The sequence below is a fragment of the Diuraphis noxia genome, unplaced genomic scaffold (genome assembly GCF_037042655.1).
Source record: "Diuraphis noxia isolate RWA-SAM2 unplaced genomic scaffold, SU_Dnox_SAM2 contig0003, whole genome shotgun sequence".
Classification (NCBI taxonomy): Eukaryota; Metazoa; Arthropoda; class Insecta; order Hemiptera; family Aphididae; genus Diuraphis; species Diuraphis noxia.
Window position 1 is genome coordinate 73,284,347 of NW_028301713.1, and position 24,594 is coordinate 73,308,940.

The 24,594-nt window shown below is 25.8% G+C and overlaps 4 protein-coding genes across 5 annotated transcripts; 3 read left to right on the forward strand and 1 right to left on the reverse strand.

Moving 5' to 3' along the window:
• Positions 1–652: 652 nt before the first annotated feature.
• P5cr (Pyrroline 5-carboyxlate reductase) lies at positions 653–3,974 on the forward strand. 2 transcript variants are annotated; one of them, XM_089223651.1, is made up of 8 exons: positions 653–937; positions 1,000–1,162; positions 1,435–1,530; positions 1,621–1,772; positions 2,128–2,203; positions 3,300–3,451; positions 3,543–3,754; positions 3,829–3,974. In XM_089223651.1, the coding sequence occupies exons 2-8, from the start codon at positions 1,063–1,065 to the stop codon at positions 3,893–3,895; spliced, it is 855 nt and encodes a 284-aa protein (XP_089079777.1). In that variant the 5' UTR covers positions 653–937; positions 1,000–1,062; the 3' UTR covers positions 3,896–3,974. The 2 variants fall into 2 exon arrangements, with proteins under 2 accessions (XP_089079777.1, XP_015364742.1); XM_015509256.2 differs by having other exon boundaries at positions 653–1,162.
• Prp18 (pre-mRNA processing factor 18) lies at positions 3,903–7,375 on the reverse strand. The gene is made up of 4 exons (XM_015509254.2): positions 7,119–7,375; positions 6,907–7,027; positions 4,790–4,962; positions 3,903–4,723 (listed from the first exon to the last, which is right to left on the reverse strand). Exons 1-4 carry the CDS (start codon positions 7,179–7,181, stop codon positions 4,055–4,057), a joined length of 1,026 nt encoding a protein of 341 aa, XP_015364740.1. The 5' UTR covers positions 7,182–7,375; the 3' UTR covers positions 3,903–4,054.
• A 4,837-nt stretch (positions 7,376–12,212) lies between these two features.
• Positions 12,213–16,268, forward strand: LOC107162374 (heterogeneous nuclear ribonucleoprotein A1, A2/B1 homolog). Its single transcript, XM_089221988.1, has 7 exons — positions 12,213–12,492; positions 13,423–13,680; positions 13,750–13,960; positions 14,039–14,218; positions 14,305–14,493; positions 14,562–14,782; positions 15,430–16,268. Exons 1-6 carry the CDS (start codon positions 12,490–12,492, stop codon positions 14,771–14,773), a joined length of 1,053 nt encoding a protein of 350 aa, XP_089078114.1. The 5' UTR covers positions 12,213–12,489; the 3' UTR covers positions 14,774–14,782; positions 15,430–16,268.
• A 5,934-nt stretch (positions 16,269–22,202) lies between these two features.
• LOC107162375 (histidine protein methyltransferase 1 homolog) lies at positions 22,203–23,569 on the forward strand. Its single transcript, XM_015509247.2, has one exon. The coding sequence runs from the start codon at positions 22,203–22,205 to the stop codon at positions 22,944–22,946; it is 744 nt and encodes a 247-aa protein (XP_015364733.2). The 3' UTR covers positions 22,947–23,569.
• Positions 23,570–24,594: the final 1,025 nt, after the last annotated feature.

The following is a 24,594-nucleotide window of genomic DNA, read 5'->3' on the forward strand; positions in this document are numbered from 1 at the left end:
TGTTGTTCCAAGTGCCAACAACCACCATTGTCACTTGTACTTGTTAGAAAGGGTAGTCAGAAAAAAAGCTACCGGAAAAAAAAGCCATGTGAAAAATAAGCCACGGTTGTGAGTTGGTGAGTTATGCGCGTATAATAAGTTGTAAGAAAAAAATACTCATAATTCACTTAAAAACTGAATTATGGTAAAAATACTCCCCACAACACAGATAATGTTCTTACCATCAAGTTTTATAATAGGTCTTTTCATTATAATTTTCAAACTAACGAAGTAAAACATGAAATGCTGAGCGTAAATTTGCCATGTTACGCGTTTGTAAGACTGAGACAACAAATACGGCCGCCTCATACAAAAGTGAGGGTGGGTATCCCAATGACTCCAGGACCTATAGGGCAGCCCTATTAGGGCTAGTTTATAATTTACACTCACATAGTCACATAATTACATACCACAAACATACTAGGGTAAATATTAGGTAATCTTCGTTACATTATCGAGATATGGATTTATTAGGTACTTTTGCCTCATGAAATAAAATAATTCACGCCGCCACTGGGTGTTGCGCCCTCTATACCTATACTCTCCGGACGTGTCAGCTATGCGTACAGTACGCTACGCAGTACAGACAGTACAGTAACTGCGTACATGACATTTATTTTAGGGTATCATATTTTACTATAGAATCAAACATATTTTACTATAGAATCAAACGCGTTATCAGTGTATGATACTATGATTCATCTTTTTTTTTCATCCTTTGATCTTCATGACCTCTGATTATTGTTATGTTTATCTATCCAATGATTATAAATTAATGCTTGAAATTTGAAATTATTTAGTATTTACTAATTATTTATACTGATAAACTTGAATCATTAATTATTGGAAACTGATTTTTAAAACTTCTTATTCAGTTCACGTTCCACACTTGTCACTAGTCAGTACTCAATAGAACATCTACATACATTACCATTATTCATTTTTTATTTTCAATTATAGACTTGGATGTACTGGCAGTAAAATTTTTATTTTAAAAACCTTTAAATATTTCTTCTCAAAAAAATGTCAAATTCCAATTATGATCCTCATAAAATTTATGAAATCGGTTTCATAGGGTCTGGAAATATGGCTCAAGCCATTGGACTTGCTTTTATCAAAAAAGGTAAATTTTTAAAATATTCTTAGTTAACAGTTAGAATAATATATTTTGGAATTAAAATTAATAATTAGGTACAAATAAATGATTCAAGAATACATCGCCAATCAATTTTTTATGAACTTTAAATACTTATTCAATTTTTTTTTTACATTCCTTTTTATTATTTTTATTTGTATGATGTATTCTATCTACTTATTGAGAAATAGGTATATACATTAACCTACTGTGTTTAACAATGAAAATATATAATAACTTTTAAATTAATTTTTTAAAAGGTTTATGTAAAGCGGAAAACTTAATTGTATCATCGCCTTCAGAAAATAACAAAAAAGTATGGAGAGATATTGGTGCAGCTGTAACAACTGATAATAGTAGGTATATAGCAACAGCATTAAATACTACTTTTATGATGTTTAGATGATATTCATTGGAATTTTGTTCTTTGTCCATCTATTTTTCAGATGCTGTGTTTTGTAATACTAAAATAGTATTTTTGGCAACAAAACCCCAATATTTCCCTAAGGTGGTATCAGAATTATTTACTACAACTCTTGGTTCCTTACAAATTTTAATATCAATTATGGCTGGAATACCACTTAATAAATTACAAGAAGTAAGAAAATGAAATTTGAATTTGAATTAATAAAACTAGTACTTCAGTCTGAGATATTTTAACGAGTGTTATGTATATTTTAAAAACTTAAAAATACAATATTTTTTTTTAAAAACATTTTATCGATTATTATGTTTCTACTAAAAACATATTATCAGAAAAAAGCTGTTCGTTTGATTGATTTAACATTTAATTGATGAACTGTAATCTGCTAAAATAAATATTTACTTAACTTATATTAATTTTTTCAACCATTAAGGTACTAAAATATACGGCAATAGCACCTTAAATATTATATATCTGACTTGTTTTATGTGCTTAAAAATTGTACCTAATCATTTTATATATTTTTTAGGCATTCAATGTACAACCTAGTATTTTATTTAAAGTTATGCCAAATACTCCTAGTATAATCGGAGAAGGATTTTCAGGTTTGTTTAAAATTTAAATCAATATTTTATAAAATAAGAGGTTTGCAACATATTTAAGCCAGCCCAATTTTTTTTTATTCTGTTACTGTTTGTACTAGCTAATGTGAATATATTGTTTTGAAACATCTCCTTAGAATAATATGTACTTTTAAGTCAGTAGTAAAAAAAAACTACTACTTATGTACTGGGGCATAAAATTTGTTTCATACATCAATAAATTAAAAACTGATATTTTTACAAACCATTTTTTAAAACTTTATTGTTTTTAGGGTAGTTTGGTGGATTGAGAGCATTTTTTGCAAATTTTATATAAATTTGGCTCACATTTTTTTTTCAAAAAAATAAATTAAATATTGTATGTTTATAATTTATAATTTATATTATAATAATTAGTTTTATATGTTAAACCAATATTTTTATTTTGTATTATGTCACTCTTATGATCTATGACTTCCACTATATAAAATAACACTTGCCAATAACTGTAAAAGCTTCTTATCTGAAAATATTAAATAGCATAATTATTCAGTGCTATGATGAAACACGAATTACAACAAATATACCTATCTATTTAAATCTTATTTTGTATGCATTTAAATAAGCTTTTAATTTATCTGTGAATTTCATTAAGCTTTATAATATGCACTATCATTAAACCAAATTTTATAAGCCGTTTTTCTCATTTTTTTTTCACATTTAAATCAACGATATATTTATAACTGAATCTGACATTTATCATTCCAATTTGATAGCTATATCTATGTTTATATAATAGTAAAATACAATATGAATGTATTTTAGGGATAGGAGGGTCATTAAAGTTATTTGAACTGTCATTTTAAATTACATACAACACTAAAACACTACTGCAATTTGAAAATGAATTTATGTATCAATATCACAATATAATTAAACTAGGTTTGAAACATAAATTAATACAATTTAAAATTCTAGAATACTAAATTGATTGTATTTGAATGGCAAATTATACATCTAATTTACTATATCATTGAGTTTGTAAATAATCAATTATTAATATATTAAATTACGATTGATAATAACATTTAAAAAGTCTGATGTTAATACATTTTTCTAGCAATTTCTTATCTAAGTGATGCTAGTTCGGAAGAAATTGCTGTAACTTTGCCAAAAGTTAAATTGTTGATGAGTGCAGTAGGTGGTGTAGAAGTTATACCAGAATCATTAATGAATGCAGCTGGAGCTATTTCTGGTTCTGGTCCTGCTTATGTAAGCATTGCAGACTTAAAAATATGTTTCTATTATATATAATTGAATTATTGTTTATCATAAATCATGCAGATTAAATTTAATCATTTAGGCATTTCTTATAATTGAAGCATTGGCAGATGGTGGTGTAAAACAAGGCATTCCACGTGACTTAGCTGTACGTTTAGCAGCTAGTGCTATGGCAGGAGGAAGTCGTATGGTTTTAGAAACAGGAAAACATACAGGCCAACTAAAGGATATGGTGACATCAGCAGGAGGAACAACAATTGCAGCTTTACATGCTTTAGAAAAAGGAGGAGTTAGGTAAATATTATATTATTTTGTAACCCAGCCGATTATTTACATTATACAATTATTATTTTTAATACTTCATATAGATGTGCCATGATGGATGCAGTTGAAGCAGCTACCAATAGATCAAAGGAAATGGGAGAAAAAAAATAATAGTTAATGTTGCATTTTATAACTTTTTACAATAAATTATGTAATTATATTAGTTAAATAAAGCATTAGTTTTACTTTAGATATGATACATCATCTTAAGTCTTAATAATATTATAATACAATGTGAATAATATTTTTATGTATTGATATAATAATACATTATGTATCTGGAGCATATTCAACACATCTAGATGGATCAGTTGGGAAAAATTGTTGACATTTAGTCATTAAACGTTTCAAGGCCTGAATGTATTTTCTTTGTGTTTCATCATTTAGTACATGTGCAACATTTTTGGAGAAAATCTTTTCTCGTCCTGTACGAGCATGAATACCGACCATAGTTACTCCAATAGGCCACGGAGCATTACCAATAGCCATTTCCAAGTATGCATCACTGGCTCTTAAATAATCTTTCTCTAACATATGTTTTGTGATAAGTGTAAGACTATCCAAAATATCATCAGGTAAACTACTGTTTTTTAGTTTTCTTAATAACGGTTTCAAGTAAATTTGTGTTTGATTGTAAGTAGCTAACGCTAACTTTCCTTTTGTACTAGCTTTTTCCTTAACAGATCTAGCGTTAAGTTGAACCTCCCACATTTTCAATAACAATTGTAAAAGCTGTAGAATAATTTCCATATCTTGAGATCGATCACGCCTTCTTCCTAAAATACCAGCTTTAGATTGAATGGTTTCATAAGTTGCCATTGCTTCTTCCATGCTTTCCAACTCTGTGTAAGTTTTTTCAGGTGCCTTATTTGTCATCAGCTTATCTAAATAGTCTTGATCGACTTTTTCTAATGCTTCTTGAAAATCATTTCTGAAACCCTAAGCACAAAAAAATTCTATGTAATAATGCAAAAATAATTAATTAATCATAAATTGAAGATATACCTTATTTGACTCTGGTTCAGCAAGTTCACTTCTACGCAGTCTTTTAAAAGAATCAAGTTCTGATTCACCAAACATTGTAATAGGTTCACCACGATCTCTCAACCTACGAATTACTTCTTTTCTTGACAAGGTATGTTTCTCAGATGTAGAACTATTACTTTCATCACCACTACCTAAATTCAATGTTAAACAATTATTAAGATTTTTTATAAGTATTTAAAGTTCAAATGTGACAAAATGTGCACATTATTATGTAGTTAAAAGTATATCAAATGTTCAATTTTTATAGTTAAATCTTAAAAACTTAATTCTAAGTTCCTCATAGTTCATACCGACATACAGAATGCTGAAATCAAAAAATCTTTTACATTTTTTTGTATAGCTATTTTGATAAAAGTAATGAAAAATAACAATTTAAGTTATTTGTGGAGATTTGTAGTGATATTGGTATATCATTAATTTATTATGTATTTACCTACAGTTTCTAAACATTTAGATTAATTAAAAAAAAATTAAGTTATTGTCTATTTATATCACAAACCTATTCACAATTCATGACATTTTATGATAAATTGGTAATTACTCAAAAGCTAATAATAATAATATATCATAAATGTATGTAGTAATGTAGTATTGTAGTATACATAATTGATGAGCTGTTACAGTATTACTAAAAGCTAAAAAAATTTATAAAACATAATATATTGGGTTTTTTTTTTCATATGGTGCTATGTCTGCGAGTAGGCACGAAGGCCTAGTTGGGACACCTATTTGTCAGAAATTCTAGTGGGCGTTTGTAAGTTTCTACCATGCCTGGGTATGGGATGATAGCTTCTCTTCTCTAAACACCGTGACTGTCTGCGCCTGTGATTGAGGATCCAACCACAGAAAAAAAAATGTATATATATATTGAGTACTATGTTCTCAAGTATTAGATTTCAAACTAAAAAAGTGGGCAAGTATCACTCTGCTGTATAGAAATGAAGAGTAGGTCATCTTAGTGGATGTGTTGAATATAAATGCAATGACAGGTATTGTATGTGAAAAACAATTCTGAACAGAAATTAATTGTCAGTCTAGGACAGCAGTTGCAAACCTGGGGATAATTACCCCCAAGGCGTAAAATCACGGTTTTTTTATTTTAATTTTAAATAATTTTTATCTATTTAGTCATGAGTACTATAACTGTAAATGTAATTGTAATAATATAATATAGGGAGGGAGAGTTATTTGTTAATATCTAACCTGACTTATGGGTAAGTCTCAAAAAGATTGGGAACCATTGGTCTAGGATATATTATATTAACTATATTTAAATTATAATATATTTTATACCAGCACAATATTAAATATTATTAAATATACATTCACAAAATGATTTCTATATTGACTCTGGAGTTTTTTTTTACAGTTATTTGAAGAAAAAGTTATGGAGAATTGTGTATTTGGCTTTTCAACCTAAGGTATAAATCACAACAATTTTATAAATTTTAAAATTAATAGTTCCATTCAAATTTTTGCAATTTTTACATATTTTGTAAACATTTGAACTTTAAATGCTTATAAACAAAAATTGTAACCAACGATTTATGATTTTCTTTTACTACGATAAGTACAACTTATAATAAAACTTGTATTAAATTTTAAAGATTTTTTGGTTAGCCAAATTTTTTTTATAAGCGTCAGAAAAATCAAAAATTCAAGTTTCAATAAATAGTTTGGGTTTTCTAGACGCTTTTGAAAACTACTGAAAATTGTTTACTTTTGATCCCCCAAAGTACCAACCAGATAAATTTTTTTTTCAACGAGGGGCTGAAGACAAAAGCCTAAGTATTTTTTCTACTCCAAACACACATTTAAGCAAAAAATAAAAACATACATCATTGTAAAATCAATGCATTCCTCACTTCGTTCAGAATCTAAAATATTAATTTTAATTTTATTGTTTAAATAGTGGGTGACAAGTGAGCATATTTAACTAGACATATTAAATTGTCTACCTTATCTTAATAATCATTTTCTTGCCACTGTTGTCAAATAGGCAATGTAAAATTTTCAGACTGTAGGTCTACAGCTACATTATTCACATTTACGTAAATAAAAAATTTAATACTAACCTGACGATTGTTTTTCGACTGGATTTTCAAGACCTTCAATTTTTATAGTACTTTTTTTCAGGTATTCTTCTCGTTCTTTGTTTAATAAATCAGATCTTTTAAAGAATTTTCTATTCGGATTCTATAAAATATAATTATAAATATCAATGAATTGCAAAATGTTTGTTCAAAATCTATGTAAATAAGTACAAGAGGTAAGTAGTATTACTTACAAGTAAATTAGCATTTTCTAATTGTTTTCTCTTCTTTTCTATTTCAGCTTTTAAAAGATCCATTGTAGAATTGGAATTTAATTCAACATTAATTAATAATTTTGTAACACAATAACAAATCACTCAAACTCTTAGACCGTGATTATCACTTTATAATCACAAATACACATAGATAAAAGATTACTCATATTCAAGGTTTATAGATAATAGAGGTTGTCTCCATAGATAATGTATATATTATCTATGGTTGTTTTATAAGCATAGAACATTACAGTCAGTCGTGCTCATAGTCATGTAAACATTTTAGATTCCCCACGCCTATCGTGATCAAGACAGGGGTTAAAGTGGGGGGGACGCAGGAGGACTCAGTCCCCTTACCTCTGACGGCGGTTAAAAAGCGTCCCCTTTAACAAATTAGGATTTTATACATTAGACATTATACATAAAACTATATATGGAACGCTTAAAACTTTTTGGAAACATTAGTCCCCTCTGGAATTTTTTCCCACTTTAACCTCTGGATCGAGACGTACACATTTTGAGACGGGGCATTGATTAGGATGAGTTTTTGTATTTTGTACTCTATTTATTTTTATTACTATAAACAGGGGTGCATTTGGAAAATTTTTGCCACGGGGCAACATATTTTTGCCCCCCTACTCTCTTAAAAAAAAAAATAATAATAATATTATGGGTATACAAATTAATCAGAAATCATTCAAAATATTTTTTTTAATTTCATTTTTTTATGTCATTTTCAATACATTTAGTCTTTCCTCTTTTATATTGAATGTAAATATGATTTTACTACTTTTAAAGCTGAAAAAGACCATTCAGTGTTTGGTAGGTACCTACCTAAAATTATAAATTTGAAACTACAAAATATACTATGTGTATTGTGTATAGATATTATTCATTTTTATTATTAATGTTTAATAAATATAAACGAAACTGCCGCCGGGCACTATTACTACCCCCCCCCCCCCCCCAAACCACCTTAATTGCGCCACTGACTATAAATGACGAATATGTTATAAATTATAATATATACAAGTATTTTTATACTATTTATAGTATAGTTTAAACACTAATTTGAATGAATATAAGTTTTACAATTATTATTAGAGTTCGTCAACTTTCACATTATTTTTACAAAACTGATTGTAAAATTCCTTATTTATTATGAATAAAAGATATTATCATTTATATTTTCTGTGAGGTGGATAAACCATTATAACCAAAAGTTGTAGTTTATTGTTGTAGTTCCTAAATGAATTAAAAAATATAATTTTTTATAACATTTTATGGACTTATGGTTACCTAAAATTGTTAAGATTACACCTAATACCATTCTTATGAATGATTTTTGTTCATTATGAATATAGTATCAAAATATTATACTACTAAAATATAGTTTAAAATCATATGTTTATTTTTTCTGTAGATTGTAGAAACTGAAATAAATGTAATTATATAAATAGGATATTTTATGGTTAATTAATTAAAACTATTAAACACAAATAGAAAATACATAATAATATTGTCACAATTAAGTCATCAGTCTTTTTAGTTTTTGGAGCTTGTAAAGTTGAGATTTTGCTTTTTTTTTTTAATAATTTGCTGGAATGCTCATTCAAATATTTCATCTGGATGAGTACTCTTTGTGTAATATAAGTCTGCACAACAGGATTATATTTTTTTGCAATTTCCATCCGAGATAAATTATTGATAGTTAAGTATAGCTTTAGTATAGCTGATAGTTAAGTAATAAACTAATAAATTCAGTGTGAATCGGTAAGTCAACCATCAACGTATCCTGACTATATCGTGTTATGAATGTTATGAATGTATTATGATAAACAAACAATTTTGTACGACGGCTGACGTCATAATGCATTTCCCCCACTTCCATTTTTAATAGAATTCCGGTATGAGCGGTATTCCGGTACTGTTCTATGGATTTGCCTAATAAATAACCCCGGAAAAAATATCCCCGGAAAAAATAACCCCGAAAAAAAAACCCCCGAAAAAATAACCACGCGAAAAAATAACCACGCGAAAAAATAACCACGGAAAAAATAAACCTATAATAAAAATGATTTGTAAGTAATAAAGTATAAATTTGTAAAACAATGTCAATAATATATAAATAAAAAATTCTCATTATAAACGTGGAATACAATACAATTTGTCAATTTGTCAATTTATATAATATAATAATTTGGTTATAAAGTATAAATTTGTAAAATAATGTCAATAATATATAAATAAAAAATTCTCATTATAAACGTGGAATACAATACAATTTGTCAATTTATATAATATAATAATTTGGTTTTAAATTACCGAATTATCACATTACATTAAATTTAAGATAAAGTTAGTACTGTTAGTAGTACCTTCCTTATCCGTTATAATATGTCACTGTACCTAGCTATTGTAGGTATATCTGATCGATATGACAGACAGACCGTGCTTTTAATCGTTTTTATCGTAGGTATACAATAATTTATCATTAAATCCAAAATTAATATTATTTGTGGGAACATAACAATTGTACGTAGGTAATAGGTATGTTATACATTTAGATTTGAGATTAATTTGAAAACTTATATTAACTTATATTATGGGGTTATTTTTTCCGTGGTTATTTTTTCGCGTGGATATTTTTTCGGGGGTTTTTTTTTCGGGGTCTAAATTTCCGGGGTTATTTTTTCCGTGGTTATTTTTTCGCGGTACCTGTTCTATGGTATGAGGCTTAGATCTATGGAGACAACCTATAAACCTTGATTCAGATTATATAATCTGTGATTAAGGTTTGGCACTTTGGCAGTAAATAATTGAAGTATCAAAATTGATGGTTTTTTTTTTTTTTTTTTTTTTTTTGGGGGGGGGGGGGTTATTTTCCTTTGTAGCGCCACCTCTGTTGATATTTATGAAATTAGATCACACAATAACATGAACAAAATATCATAAAATAGTAAATACCTATACTTTTTTAAACCTAATACCTAAATCAAACTTCTCCAATCATGCACTCAACCACTTTTTTCTTCAATAATGCAATTGTTAAAAATTTGATTTTGGAATTTTTGAATGTGCTTCTAAAGACCATTTTTTCAAATTCTTGAGAATTTTTGTATTTAATATATTAATAATATAATTATAATTTTAGTTAATTTTAGTTAATTAGTAATTTTTTATGCCAAGTCCCCCCAGTTCAAAAGTCATTAATTAGTACTGAGAATATATAATTTTTAGAAAATATTATATAGGAGGGGCTTTAGTCCCCCAAAATAATTTGTCTATTTGCGTCTATGATTAACCATGCCTTATTCAAAATGCTTCCGAATTGAAAAATATAATATATTTGTTTCAAAATAGAATATATGACAATATTTAAATATAATATATCCTAGACTGATAAAAAAATCATCTCCGTTCAGAATCGTTTTTCGTATACAATGATACCTATCATTACATTCAAATCTAACCTATTCTAGACTCTAGTCAGAGATCCACCCCACCACCTAATGTACAGCAGGCGACATCCACTTACCCGCTTTTTTTAAATACAAAAGATATATTTAAAATAATAATAATAATAAAATAACTATGAATTAAAATAAATATCATTGTCCATTGAATCTGTAGTCAATAATATAATTAAAAATAATATACATTATGTCATTATATAATTACACATATTATATGATATCAGTTTATTATCACTAGCTTTAATGCCTTGTCTTGAATATTTTTACAAAATGGAAAATAATATATATCTATAAAAAAAACACTAAATTATCATCCCTGCAACTTAATAGTTTTTAAATTTTAAAATTTTAAAAATTTTCAAAGTTTTATATACTTTTTTCTCCCGAGACTTTTTTTCCGTTTCCTCCTTCTTTACAGACAGTGCATTCTGTTACAGTCTTGTTTTTTTGACGAAGAATGTTTACCTCCTCATCGGACGTATCACGAAGTCGGATGTATATGAGCTCTTTTTCCTGAAGTGGCATTATTCTTGACAGTTAAGAGGATGCTACATACCTGCATGTGTTGTCTCCGTCTTACAAGTGCGTAACATTGCAAAAACTGTTTCGCGCGGGAAAGAACCGAGAAGGTTACAGTTATAACTAAGAAACGACATTTTCACCACCTAATATAAAATTCATTATTTTTGCGTTTTTCAAAGTCGAATAACTTTTTTTTCAGTTCTATAATATCAAAAAAATAAAAACAACGTTGCACAGTCGAAATTCCCTTTTATCTGTGGTGAGAATTTCGTTTCTTAGTTATGACTGTAGCCTTCTCGGTTCTTTCCCGCGCGAAACAGTTTTTGCAATGTTACGTACTTGTAAGACGGAGACAACACACGCGGGTGTAGCGTCCTCTTTAGATACTAGATGACGTCCCTGAACTTGAGTAATTTATCAATTTTATTTTTTTTTGTGGTGTAATAGGTTACGCAAAAAATATCCTTATTAATATCAATTCGCCACATGTCAATAATAAAGAACATTGGAAGTTTTTACTTAGTTTTTTTTCGTAGTTCTTTAAAAACTTGCCAAATTCAAAATTGAATTGGAAAATTTTTTTAAAAAATTCTAACCAAATTCGCCAATGTTTTCGATTGCTTTTCTGACATAAACTGTTACAGTGGATATTTTGACAGAAAATGTTTGATTGAATTTCCATTTTTTGGCCAACTTTCGTTGTTTTCGAATAAATCTCTCCAGTTTTTGATTAATCAATACATCTATTTTATTTTATGGTCTATTACAAAACAAATAGTCAATTTGGCTATAATACAATAAATACATTTTTTTGAATGATTCAATTTTTATTTTTTACTCTGCTTTATCGAAATAAGCGCGCTTTTTTCAAATTATTATTTGTACAATCACAATGTGTCAGTGTGTCACTATCCTGAAGTTTACCCTGGGTAGACTAGAAAGTGACTAGGCTGAATGATTGTTACCGCCACTGCCACCATTCAGTGCAGCCACTGAAACTAAAAGGTGCATAAGGCGTTAGGAAATGGATTACTGTGTGCCTGTGTTTATTTTTCACAGAATTTTCGAGTTAGTGTTTACGTTTTGAAGTTTCATGGTTCTCGCCTGACGCTTTTGTGATTTCTTATAAACATTAATCAATCCCGTGGATTGTTTAAGTATAATTCTTTTCATCTTGAACTTTTTTATAACTTTAAACATATCTGTTTTATTTTTTTTTATTTTATCGTTGTTGTTTTTATTTATTTTTTCACACTAATCATATCTAATTTTATTAGACGTTTACTACCATAATATTAAACTAAACGATATCTGTTCGCATCTACTTAAGATAATTCTTACTACTCGTGAACATGGTAATAATATACACATTTAAATAAATGAATCGCTTAATACTTAATTTCTTAATGCCAGACAATTTTGTTTAATATTGTTAAGAGAACACTATAAACACAATTTTTGTTTTATTTTGTTCTCTAATTCTCTAATTTTTTTAAACGCTTAAAAAGGATTACGACTGATTTGTAATAATTGAGAATAACCAATTGCCTATCTGTTATAATACTAATATGATTCTTTAAACAAATGAGTTGAGACCTAATAATTATATTTCTCTGACCCGAATTCTTTACCGAAATAATCTACAGTAAAATAACTACTAATATTCCAGCTATGATTATGTTATGTTATAAAACAACACATCCTCTACTTTTCGTTCTATTGTAATAAACATATTTTTTCAAATTAGCTTCCCAACAATTATTACTGATGTAATAACTCCTGTTACCTGTGAACCTGTTATTTACACAATAGCAATACACTGTTATTTTTGAACATTGGGTTTTATTATGATAGTTTTATGTATAGTATTACTAATATTATTATTTCAAGTATTCTTAATTTCTGATTCTAAAATTAGCAGAAATTATTGTTAAAAAAACAATACTAAACTGTGTAAGCATATAAATTTTAGGAAATATAAAATCATCCTATACCGGGTCCTATACCTAATTTTATATACAACAATGAATATGCAAGAAATTTTTTAATTTATTGTACACCGTTTAAAGTATTAAATACTGTTATTTATTTATGTATAACTGTTCACCAACAATAATTAATCCCTTTATCAAAGTTTAAAAATAACTACTTTCTTCAAATATATAAATCTTGTCTTTTTTTTTATTAGCTTTTTATTTTAAATCTAGCTCAACAATTACAATACGTTTTAAAATACAAATCTAATGGTATTTAATTTAATATAAGTTATTTACTTTTTATTTTAGAGGGAGCCTGAACATTTACGTAAATTATTTGTCGGTGGATTAGACTATAAAACTACAGATGAAAATCTCAAAAAATATTTTGAACAATGGGGTGAAATTATGGATGTTGTTGTTATGAAAGATCCACAGACTAAACGATCAAGAGGATTTGGCTTTATTACTTATGCTGCAGCCCATATGGTTGATGATGCACAAGGTGCACGTCCCCACAAGATAGATGGTCGGACAGTAGAACCTAAGAGAGCTGTACCAAAAACTGTAATGCAATATTATTTAATTAAGATTATTATTGTAATTATTGTTTAACATAAATATATATTTTAATAGGATATTGGAAAACCTGAAGCCGGGGCTACTGTTAAAAAGTTGTTTGTAGGTCTGTTAAATGACAGCATAACTGAAGAAGACTTAAAAGAATATTTTTCTCCATACGGTAATGTTACTTCTGCTGCCCTAGTTGTTCATAAAGAAACTGGCAAAAAAAGAGGATTTGGTTTTGTTGAATTTGATGATTATGATCCAGTTGATAAAATATGTTGTAAGTTTCATTATATATATGTTTTTACTACGATTTTTATTTTTATTTTTAATTTTCCCATTTTATTTTGTTTAACAGTAAAAGGATCGCATATTATAAAAGGGAAAAAAATTGATGTAAAAAAAGCTTTGAGTAAAGAAGAAATGGCTAGAGTAAATGCTAGAAATAACAGTCATTCTGCGGATAATTGGGGTAGTGATAATCGAAGTGCCTGGGAACCAACAATGAGAAATTTTGGAAGAGGTGGAGGATGGAGAAGTAAAACTTGTTAAATTTACTTAAAAATATATTTTTTGTCATTAATACATACATATTTATTTCATGTAAATTGTATAACGTTTTAGGTGGTAATGACCCTGACCCATGGGAGTCAGGTCCTAGTTCTCGAGGAAGTAATTGGGGAGGTCCATCAACTAGTGCTTGGGATAATAGTTTCAGTGATGGCTATCAACAAAGTTTTGGCGTTGGTCCTATAAGAGGAAGTAATGGTCCATTACGAGGAAGCGGAGCTGCAAGACCTGGACCTTACAATAGTAATACTATATTTTATATTCTGTTTGACAATACTATTATACTCATTTTATTTTATATTATTATCTAGGTGGTTTTGACAGTGGCTACAACGACTTTAGTACTGGATTTAGTGGCAGAAGTTTTGCCAGTGGTGAAGGAAGTAGTTTTGGTGGAAGAGGAAGAGGAGGTGTTCGTGGAAGAGGAAGTGGCCCTGTAAGAGGAATATCTGGAAGAGGTCCTGGAAACCCAAGTCGTGGTGGTAGAGGTACTTTTGGACGAGGTGGAAGAGGAAGATATTAACTACATTTGGTAAATAAAATTATTTTTAAAACCTTCATCAGTTATTAACATAAAAAATTGTATTATTAAAACTTAAATAAACTCATTTTGATTTTACGCTTAGAGCCATTATTACATAGAATTTATTAAAAGACTATTTACAATAAATATATAAGCTATCTACCTATATTCTATTTTTAAAACATGTTATTTATGAACTAAAATGTTATTTCCAAAAGACACATCCTAAGTAGATTTGTTGACATTTATTCAAGTTGAACATAAATATTACAAATATATCTGTAGCAAAAATAAAATGTGTTAACTCATAAATCTTGTATGTTTAGAAATATGTACAAAAGAATTCAATTATTTATTTAATACTACTTAAAAAGAAATTTACAATTTTTATTAACAACTATTCAGACTACTTATTTGTTATTTATTACCAATTTTTATTATTGGCTTAAATTGTCAGTTCAGCCAATTTATGTTTGTAATCATGTATTACTGGATTAATATATAAGTTATATTGAAATTTATATTATGTACAATCTAAAAATTGTCACTTAAATTAAACTATTGAAATGTTGTACGATTGGCTCTAAGTCGTGACTAGATCTATAAATATTTATTAAACAGGTTTAAAGTAGAATATTTGTTTTATTTGTGCACAGGTTAAAAAAAGTATGAGCTGACCCAAAATGTTACGTAAGGGGTTTGGGTCAGGAGAATTCCAACCCGCAGAAATTTAAACTTGTACAGGTCATCAGGAATCTTTTAAAAACTTTATTCCTCAGTTTATATTGAGAAAAATGAAAGAAATTTTAGGCTTAAAGATTTTTGTGTAATTTTTTTTCTATTTCATATGTTTCTTGATTACAACATTTTAGTGTGAGTGATATTTATTCTTAAAAAGTAGTGAAGATAAAAAGTCAGTATTATTTACTGTAAGCAAATTTTCCAAATTAAAAAGTATTTAGTAAGTTAGGTTTAAATAATAAAGAGATAGGTTTAGATGACATCCACAAATTACATTAGATTATAGATAGTTTTAACATATATTTATTATTTTATTTTAATTTTTTTTTTTTTTTTTTTTTTTTTTGATATGAGATTTAATGATACTGTTTTATAACTTATTTAGTATTAGGAGTTATGGATCATTATTTAGCTAGATGAGTTTTAATGACAAATTTCATATTGTAGTTCTACTTCCCTCTTAATTATTTGTGTTCATGTTTGATGGTTCAGCATATGTCAACTAATTTAGGAAATATAGTGTGTAATAATTTATTGAGTATAGTGACTTGTAATGAACATTTTTTTCAACTTATAATAACAGTATTAATTATTTAAACATAATTATGCATAATATTTTAGTCTATTTTTGTGTGTTGTGTATACACATTACTACACTTATCAAATAAGTTTTTCATTATGCAAACTCTTAAGTTGATCCGTGTCTTTCGTTACAAAAAATAATAATAATAAAAATACTGTAAAAATTGAAAAACTGTACAATATTTATCATTTTTTTTAACCTGACTTCCAAATTTGTATCAAATCAAAATATCTACTAATAATTATTGTATTAAAAATCTCAAACTTATATCATATTTTGCAATTTTAGGAAATGAGTTATTACTTACAGTATACAAAATATGCTGATTTAATGTAATAAGGAGCTTACATTAGATTATTGTATCATTATTTTTAAAAGAGAGTAGTAAGTATATAATCATCGCATTCAAAAGCCAAATAAGTTTAAAAAAAAAACAACTATTAATTTTTAGAATTTTCTTTTAATTTCTATAAAAAATATTAGTTGTATATACTTCAAAGATTATAATAAATCATATTTTTATGAAACACAACATTTGTTTTTGCTGTCTTCTAGTAACAATGTTTATTTATCAATGTGCAGTAAAAGGTTTATTGATACAGTTATTTATTAATGTTAAATAACAATATGTTTAAAAATAATTTTGATTTAACGATCCCATTAATGTATCAAATTAAAAACACCATCAAAAATGTAAATTAAAGGGATATGACATTCATAGTAGAATCTAATATTCAAGTTCATATGGTTAGTAATAAACTATATAGAATTATCAACCATAAAATCAACTATTATAACATGAACTGAAAGTAATAATTTTATATTATAATTAACAAGGATGGGTGGTCAATCTACTATTATCAATAATTTGAATACAAACTGATTATTCTTGATCTTGTATCCATTTTTTACTAAAACTTGATAAATTTAAATTTAACTTTAAATTGTATTTATTTCTCCATTTTTATTTTAAACACAAATAAACTTGTTGTGGATGATAAAAAGTTATTATATTAATTATTAGTGTTCTATACTAAAATATTATATTTATAATAGTACAATATCAACAAATTACTCAGGTTCAAAGTAACTAATTTTAAGTTGTAATTTTAAATTTACTTTAAATTGATCCTAGTTAAGGGTGTTTGAGAGTTCAATAAGTTCAAGACCTCATATATCTTGGAAAAAATAAAAATGGTGATTTAGATGATTAAGAAGTGAATCAAAAATAGTTCAGTAGAATATATAAAAAAATATAGTAAGAAATTGGGGGGATCTTGTATAGCTAGTATATTTATGTTAATGAGTTAATTTATATTAAAAATTTTATATTTATTAATTCTTTTAATTTATATCATAATTTTGTTGTTGTTTTTTTGTATGGATATTCGGTTTTTTTTCTTAGCATGATGTTGATTGGCGATTAACTTATAATGTTAGGATTTTATTTAAATGGTATTGATTTCTAATCATTTTCCCTGAATTACAAGTATTTATGTTATATATTAGTATTATTTTGATTGTGTTTCTTTCTATTCGTTTGTCACTTCAAGTATATAATTCATTATAAATTATAATTTTTTTAATTAAAGAAAATTCAACTAAACTAACTAACTATATAATTTATATTTTGCTCATATCTTATTTTTTATTTATTAAATAATAATGAAATTGTTTATGTTTATTACAAGTAATTGAAATAATTTGGTAATAAGCAATTATATTCAAAAAAGTACAAATGATTTATAGCTTACAGTAATATAGACTATCAATTAAACAGTATAAAACACTATTTTAATAACAGTATTTGGGCCACTTATATTTGATTATCACAGACTAATTAGAGCATCTTAATTGAACAATAGGCATAACATTTTCAGTATTGAATATTTTATACAACATAGATATAACTTTATTTTAATGCCATTTCAGTAATTCAATAAAAATTCATTTAAAATATTTTGTATTTATGATATTTCCTAGCATTTTTTTACAAGTTGCTGATAGGTACATATATACATTTGAATTTCACTGTATTTTTTGCTTAAAAATCCAGTGCATATTAACCATAGTGTCAAATAAAGTCAACCAATTTTTCTTAAATACCTTACCACTGTTTTAAACTTCACATGGTCTAAGTTATTTATATTTTTGTAAAAAATATATTTATATTTTGCGTTATATTGTTAGTATACCTATTTATCTTTTAGTTAATTTAAATAACAAAAAAATAGCATCTCTGGTGTATGTCATGGCTGTGTATTTATTTTTATTTTTTATTCTCGAATTTGCTTATGCATTGTAGCATAGGTTGCAAATAATATTCTTTTAATATTAACAAAATCTGTTTATAAATAATTCTGTGTTACGAATCAAAATTTATTCTAACGTTTAAAATTCAATTTAATATTATTACATTTTCCAGATATTTAAGATGCTGTAAATATAATTTGTAAGTAACTAAAATGAAGTAAAACGGCAATTGTAGATTTACTTTTATAAAATTTTTATATTTGTTAAGTTACAGAATATTAAATTAATATTTTATTAAAGAGAAAGTATTTAAACATAGTAAATAAATAAAAATAATAATCATTTTGGCAAATATACTTGAACTATAAATTGATTTAATTTTTGCAGAAATATAAATTTTAATATAGAAAAGGATGTAATTTTTTTGAGATATTTACTCAAATTTTTAACTATTTACAATGAATGATTCAGACAATAGAAAATTTCATCATTTACATTAATATATTATTTATTTTGTATGTAAAAATTTAATATCTTACAAGAGAAATGCAGGTACTAGTTTTCCTTGTTACATAGTCTTTATTGAATTCAAGTAAAGTTGATCTGAAGACCAACAAATTTATGTTAATTAGTGCACCTTTACATAATCTACTTATGTACCTATTTTATTACTAATTTAATTCATTTTTAAGTTATTTTATATAATTTATATTAATTGTATTAAACCTAACCTCTCAGGCCTTTCAAGTGGGAGAGGGTAAGGGTCGACTATCCTAGATGCTTCCCCCTCCCGTAAATCTATTCTGGATCCGTGCCTGACACCACTCACAAATTAAATTAATAAAATAGACTAAGAATTAATAATATATAATCATAGACCAGACCACACTTCCACTGTGTCACACGGACAAGTATAATTGTTTATTAAGATATCTTAGTCCGTGATATAAATATAGGTACATAATATTGATTATAAAATTACCCTAAAATAAAACAGATTATAAGATATCCACCATGATTATAATTAATTATAATCGTGATTTCCATCTTTAATTATGTGCTTCAATCAATTAAATTTTAGTTTTTTTTTAATAATAACCACTGTGTAACATTAATATTTTATTTTTACCAGAAAATTTTTCAAAAAAAAATGTTGATTAATTTTTGAAGATCGCTAAAAGTTAAGGCTATTATCATTTCAATAGTTTATACTTGTAAGGATTAAAGAGGACGGAGGGATGATTTATTAAGTAAGTTTTAACTAAATTCCTTTTTTTTTTAAAGTAGTGTTAAAAAAAAATGTTTTGAAATGGCACCACTGTATAGTTACAGACTTAATGGTAAAGACTGATGTTTGATACGGTAAAGTAAATAATAGTGTTATCTTTAAAATTGTTATTGGCTATTAAAATATGAAATTGAAAAATGTATATTAGTTACTGTAGGAAATTATTATTTTATCTTTTAAATTTAAATTCAATTTTGAATTTAAGCAAGTACGTTTATTGAAATTTAAAATTTAATTAAAAAAGGCTGGCTCTATTATATATACTTAATAGTAGAAACTTATTGGTCTGTGTAAATATTGTATCAAGAATATTATAATAATATTACATTTTTTTTTACTGAATAATTAATTTTTTGTACGATGTACAAAACAACTTCAATAGTGAGGAGGTTAGTAAAATAAATATTGTTAATCATTCATTTTTAAAAATCAATTTTTATTTTTATTTTAGTTCTTGTGTAGCTTATTGAGATGTAAGTTTAATTGGAATGATTTTTAAATCAAAAGAACATTATTACAATATATGTTTTGTTTTAACTATTAAATGTAGTTTAATGTTTTACTACCTAGTTATTATGTAGTGCACAATGAATATAAAACTAATATTGTTAGAATCTGTAGTTGCTTATGTGTGGACATTAATGTTTTTTTTTCTATTGGTATTTATGTATTTTAATGAAAATTGTGTGTTAGGTTATTTTAATATTATATATAATATTAATAAATAATATTATATATATTTTAATTATTATAACATAAATATAAGTGAAACTATGATTCATCATTTCATTTTTTTAAGTGTGTGATCTACCTAAAAATAAACATAAAATAATTTATAAATGTTGAAATAATTAAAAATACATCAATATTATTTTTGAATTATAAATATGAACTTAGTTCATGTTTTCCCGAAATTTTACTCACAAATTTTTGGGATTTGTTATTTTGTTTTTTAGAATATTACCAACATTCAGATAAGTTCATGGTAGTTTTCATTAGTGTTAAATCTCAATAATATCTCACATTTTCATGAGATTTTAAGATTTTGAATTCTAATATCCATCAAAATCTTTAAAATGTTTGATTATAAGTCCCAATTACAATATTTAAAAAATGTGCTGTTCTCAACATTCTCCATTCAATTTAGATAATTAGAGTTCTCATATTTATATCTCTGCTTGTAAGGTAGGTTACACATTAAATTAAAGCCATATTAACATTTTTATGCTAAAGATTCATGGTATTGTTTTATTTTGAATGCATATTAAATATCTAAATTAGAATATGTGAATACAACATTTTTTTAATTTCAGATTTATTTTACAGGTACTTGTTTGTCATGGCCCTGCCATCCATATAAGAAGTGTAACTAAGGGGGGATAAGGGGGATAGATCCCCCCCAAAACTTTTATTTTACTGTTAATATTTTATATTTGGTGGAGTAGGTTATTGTATTAGGCTTACAGATTTTGCTAAAAACATATAACACCCCTTCCCGACCAAATTCCTATATATGCCATAAATTTAAACTAATGTATTTATTTATTTATTTGTTCAATAATGATAATAATTTTATGATACAGTAGTCACTCGACAATTCGAAAAACTCCATAAATCGAACTAAACGCAAGTTCCCTGAAAAACCTCTATAATTAGAAAAAAATACATGTATTCTGGTCCCCATGATAATTCAAAATGTCTTTCAAAAAAACACACTCTATTATTAAAATTTTTACTCCACAAACCTCAATAATTCTAATCAAAATCTTGCTATTAATAAGTTAAACAATGCTCTGGACCAGATTGTGGCCAGCAATTTATCAAAAAAAAAAAAAAAATTAACAGATTTCTTTAATTTGTAAAATGTAATAATATAATAAATAAATGTCAATTAATAAAAAGTAAGTAGTAAAATATGATATGTTTTTATAGTAAATAAATGTACATATGTATTATGTACATACATAACATTTTTCACCTCTTTTTAATTTGAATTAATTTTTTTCCTCTATTATTTGAACAATTGGTGAATAGAAAACCTCTATAAATCAAATTTGAAACTCAATCCCTTTAATTTCAAATTATCGTGTGAGTAGATATATTGATATAATATTTAAAAAAAAAAAATTATAATTAATAAATATACATATTGTAAGTTCATGAGCCCAAGAGTGTATGAAATATACAATACTATTCATTGGTAATTTTGAACCATTCAGCTAATTATTTAATCTAATAATCTAATAGAATTTAGCATACTAGAATTCTGGCATTTATATCTGGTACTTGAGTTAACAAATCCTTAAAATTCATTTTAAAGACAACATATGAAATGATATATGTAGAAATGTGTATGATTGGTATATCGGTTTATTATATTATTAATTATTAGGTTCTTACCGCATAGTAATGGTACCTCATAGTAAAAAGATATAAATAAATAAAAATGTATTTTATTTTTCATATTATAAGTTAAAATATTCATTATAAAAATTGAAATCATAATATTGTAAGAAATTACTCAAAAGTGTATTCATTTTTTCAGATGAAATTGATGTTTAAAAATGTTCAAGTTCAATTTTAATGCGGATGAGTTGGATGCGTCTGAATGCTCTGAAAATTATGACGAGGTGGTCAAAACAGAAGAATTAACTAGTTCTTATTCATTGACCACCTTGCCATTCTCAGAATTGATCATTGGAAATAAGTGTTTAAAATTAATTCATGAATTTCCCAATACATACAATTCGGATCTCATTCCTGGCACTTATGAAGGAGGATTTAAACTTTGGGAATGTACTCTTGATCTCTTAGAATATCTAAGTAATAATGACATGTACTACAAAGACAAATCAGTCTTGGATTTAGGCTGTGGTGCTGGGCTTTTAGGCATTTTTACATTAATTTCTGGAGCTCGAAATGTAGACTTTCAAGATTTTAATAAAGAAGTATTAACCAATACAACTATGAGTAATGTATTAGTTAATTGTAAAGAAAGGTTAGAAGATTGCAAGTACTATTCAGGTGATTGGAAATCATTTACTACATTTAATGAAGATACTTACGATCTAATTTTGACATCAGAAACTATCTACAATGTGAACAACTATACGAAGCTTATCAAATTATTTGAAAAAAAATTAAAACCATCTGGAAGTATTTTATTAATTGCTAAAAATTATTATTTTGGTGTTGGTGGTTCTATTAGTGAATTTTTAAATTGCTTAAAATCTTCTAAAATGAAGTCAGATATTTTTTGGACAAGTACAGATGGAGTTAAAAAAACCTTGCTCAATATACATTTTTGATTGCTAAAGATCATCAATAATATAAGAACTAAAATTCAAATGATGATGTTTTTTTTTTAATTATATATCATTATTTACATAATTATAAATGGTAAAAAATAAACATAGCATCTATTTAAATGTAATGTTACATTACTGCATTGTTTTTTTTTTTTTATATATTTTTCAAAACAAACTATGTTATTTTTGGATTATTAAACATTTGTTTTTTTGGGAGATCAAAAATCAATTAATTACAATAATATTCAACTAGAGAAATTGTTAATATTTTATAAAAATTATCCATTTAAATTGCTTACAATTTTATCAAAGTATAAAGAAAAATAATGTTAAATGCCAGTAAATGTGATTTATTATGATCTGTCACAATTAACTAAGTTATATTGTTTAACCTTTTAAAAATGAGTAACTTGATTAATAATTTTAATAAAAAATGTGTACAAACATTTATACATAACAAATTATAAGAAATGATGTATTTAAATAAATACTAAAAATATTTTTTTATAATAGAAAAAAATATACATTGATTATCAATATTAAATTGTATACACACATATTTTTATAATTATGAATGATATTTGAATGTTAAAAAAATAAATAAATGTAAATGATCTTTAAAATTATGTTTTAATTAGTTACCTAATAAGTCTTATAGATTAATAACATGTAAGTTAAAATATAAATTTATATATAATTTGTAAATTTATTTAATTTAATGATAAGTTGTAAAAAGTTTGGAATAATTTTTTTAACCAAAATAGTATAATAATCATAGGCACAAATTACAGGAGGTTCAGCCCTCCCCCTCCAAGTTATAATTTATGATTTATTATCAATTATTTATTAAGTGTCCCACAAACTATTAAAAAGTTAATGTATAAAAAATCAGGGCTTAAGTCCCTTCCGGCTCCAACCACCAAATCAAATCATTTTGCACCTATGATAATAATTATATTAATTTTTTATTTGACATTCTTATTTATCAAATAAATAATAAGAATATATTAATCCAATAATATGTCTCAAATTATAAAGTGATTTATTTTTTTCAAACATAACATGATATTTTTTTAAACCTTTGAATGATAACAAGTATAACATTTAATTTTATATATCAAAACAAAATATTTTTGGAATACTTCATATCAAAATTTAAATAATTAGTTTTAAATTATAAGTCTGAGCCTTAAGGTTTTAGTTTTGGTGAGCATGATTAAAATACATTTAAAAAAGTTAGTCAATTATTCTGCTTTTCATGACTTAATAATTTTAAACAATGTTTTTTTACATTTACCTTATTTTCAATATTTTTTTGCTTATTTCTTGATTTTTATTACATACTATGATATTGTTTTAGACATGGTCACATGATGATAGAAATGCGATAATTGATGTCGTGAAATAACTACCATTTATACATAATTGTGTGATAGTGACTATTAACCTGTTCACATTATGACACTCTGCTGATAAATGATCTCACGATAATAACTATCGCGTTTCATTGTGTGACGGCGGCTTAAATGCATAAAAATATGTGCTCTACATCTAAATAACTAATTGTTAAAAACTTGATATTTCTACATCGAAAAACTCCAAAATTATTTTGCTCTAGATTATAAAATTAAAAATATGAGTATTAACA

What these genes read in the sequence shown, in the direction of transcription:
- P5cr (XM_015509256.2), top strand. Translation starts at nt 1,063, where the DNA reads ATGTCAAATTCCAATTATGATCCTCATAAAATTTATGAAATCGGTTTC. An exon ending in ACTTGCTTTTATCAAAAAAG is followed by an intron (nt 1,163 to 1,434) that starts GTAAATTTTTAA and finishes ATTTTTTAAAAG; the next exon opens with GTTTATGTAAAGCGGAAAAC. An exon ending in AATCGGAGAAGGATTTTCAG is followed by an intron (nt 2,204 to 3,299) that starts GTTTGTTTAAAA and finishes ACATTTTTCTAG; the next exon opens with CAATTTCTTATCTAAGTGAT.
- Prp18 (XM_015509254.2), bottom strand. Translation starts at nt 7,181, where the DNA reads ATGGATCTTTTAAAAGCTGAAATAGAAAAGAAGAGAAAACAATTAGAA. An exon ending in TAGAAAATGCTAATTTACTT is followed by an intron (nt 7,028 to 7,118) that starts GTAAGTAATACT and finishes TATATTTTATAG; the next exon opens with AATCCGAATAGAAAATTCTT. An exon ending in CTGAACCAGAGTCAAATAAG is followed by an intron (nt 4,724 to 4,789) that starts GTATATCTTCAA and finishes TTTTGTGCTTAG; the next exon opens with GGTTTCAGAAATGATTTTCA.
- LOC107162374 (XM_089221988.1), top strand. An exon ending in TCCAGTTGATAAAATATGTT is followed by an intron (nt 13,961 to 14,038) that starts GTAAGTTTCATT and finishes TTTGTTTAACAG; the next exon opens with TAAAAGGATCGCATATTATA. An exon ending in AAGAGGTGGAGGATGGAGAA is followed by an intron (nt 14,219 to 14,304) that starts GTAAAACTTGTT and finishes ATAACGTTTTAG; the next exon opens with GTGGTAATGACCCTGACCCA.
- LOC107162375 (XM_015509247.2), top strand. Translation starts at nt 22,203, where the DNA reads ATGTTCAAGTTCAATTTTAATGCGGATGAGTTGGATGCGTCTGAATGC.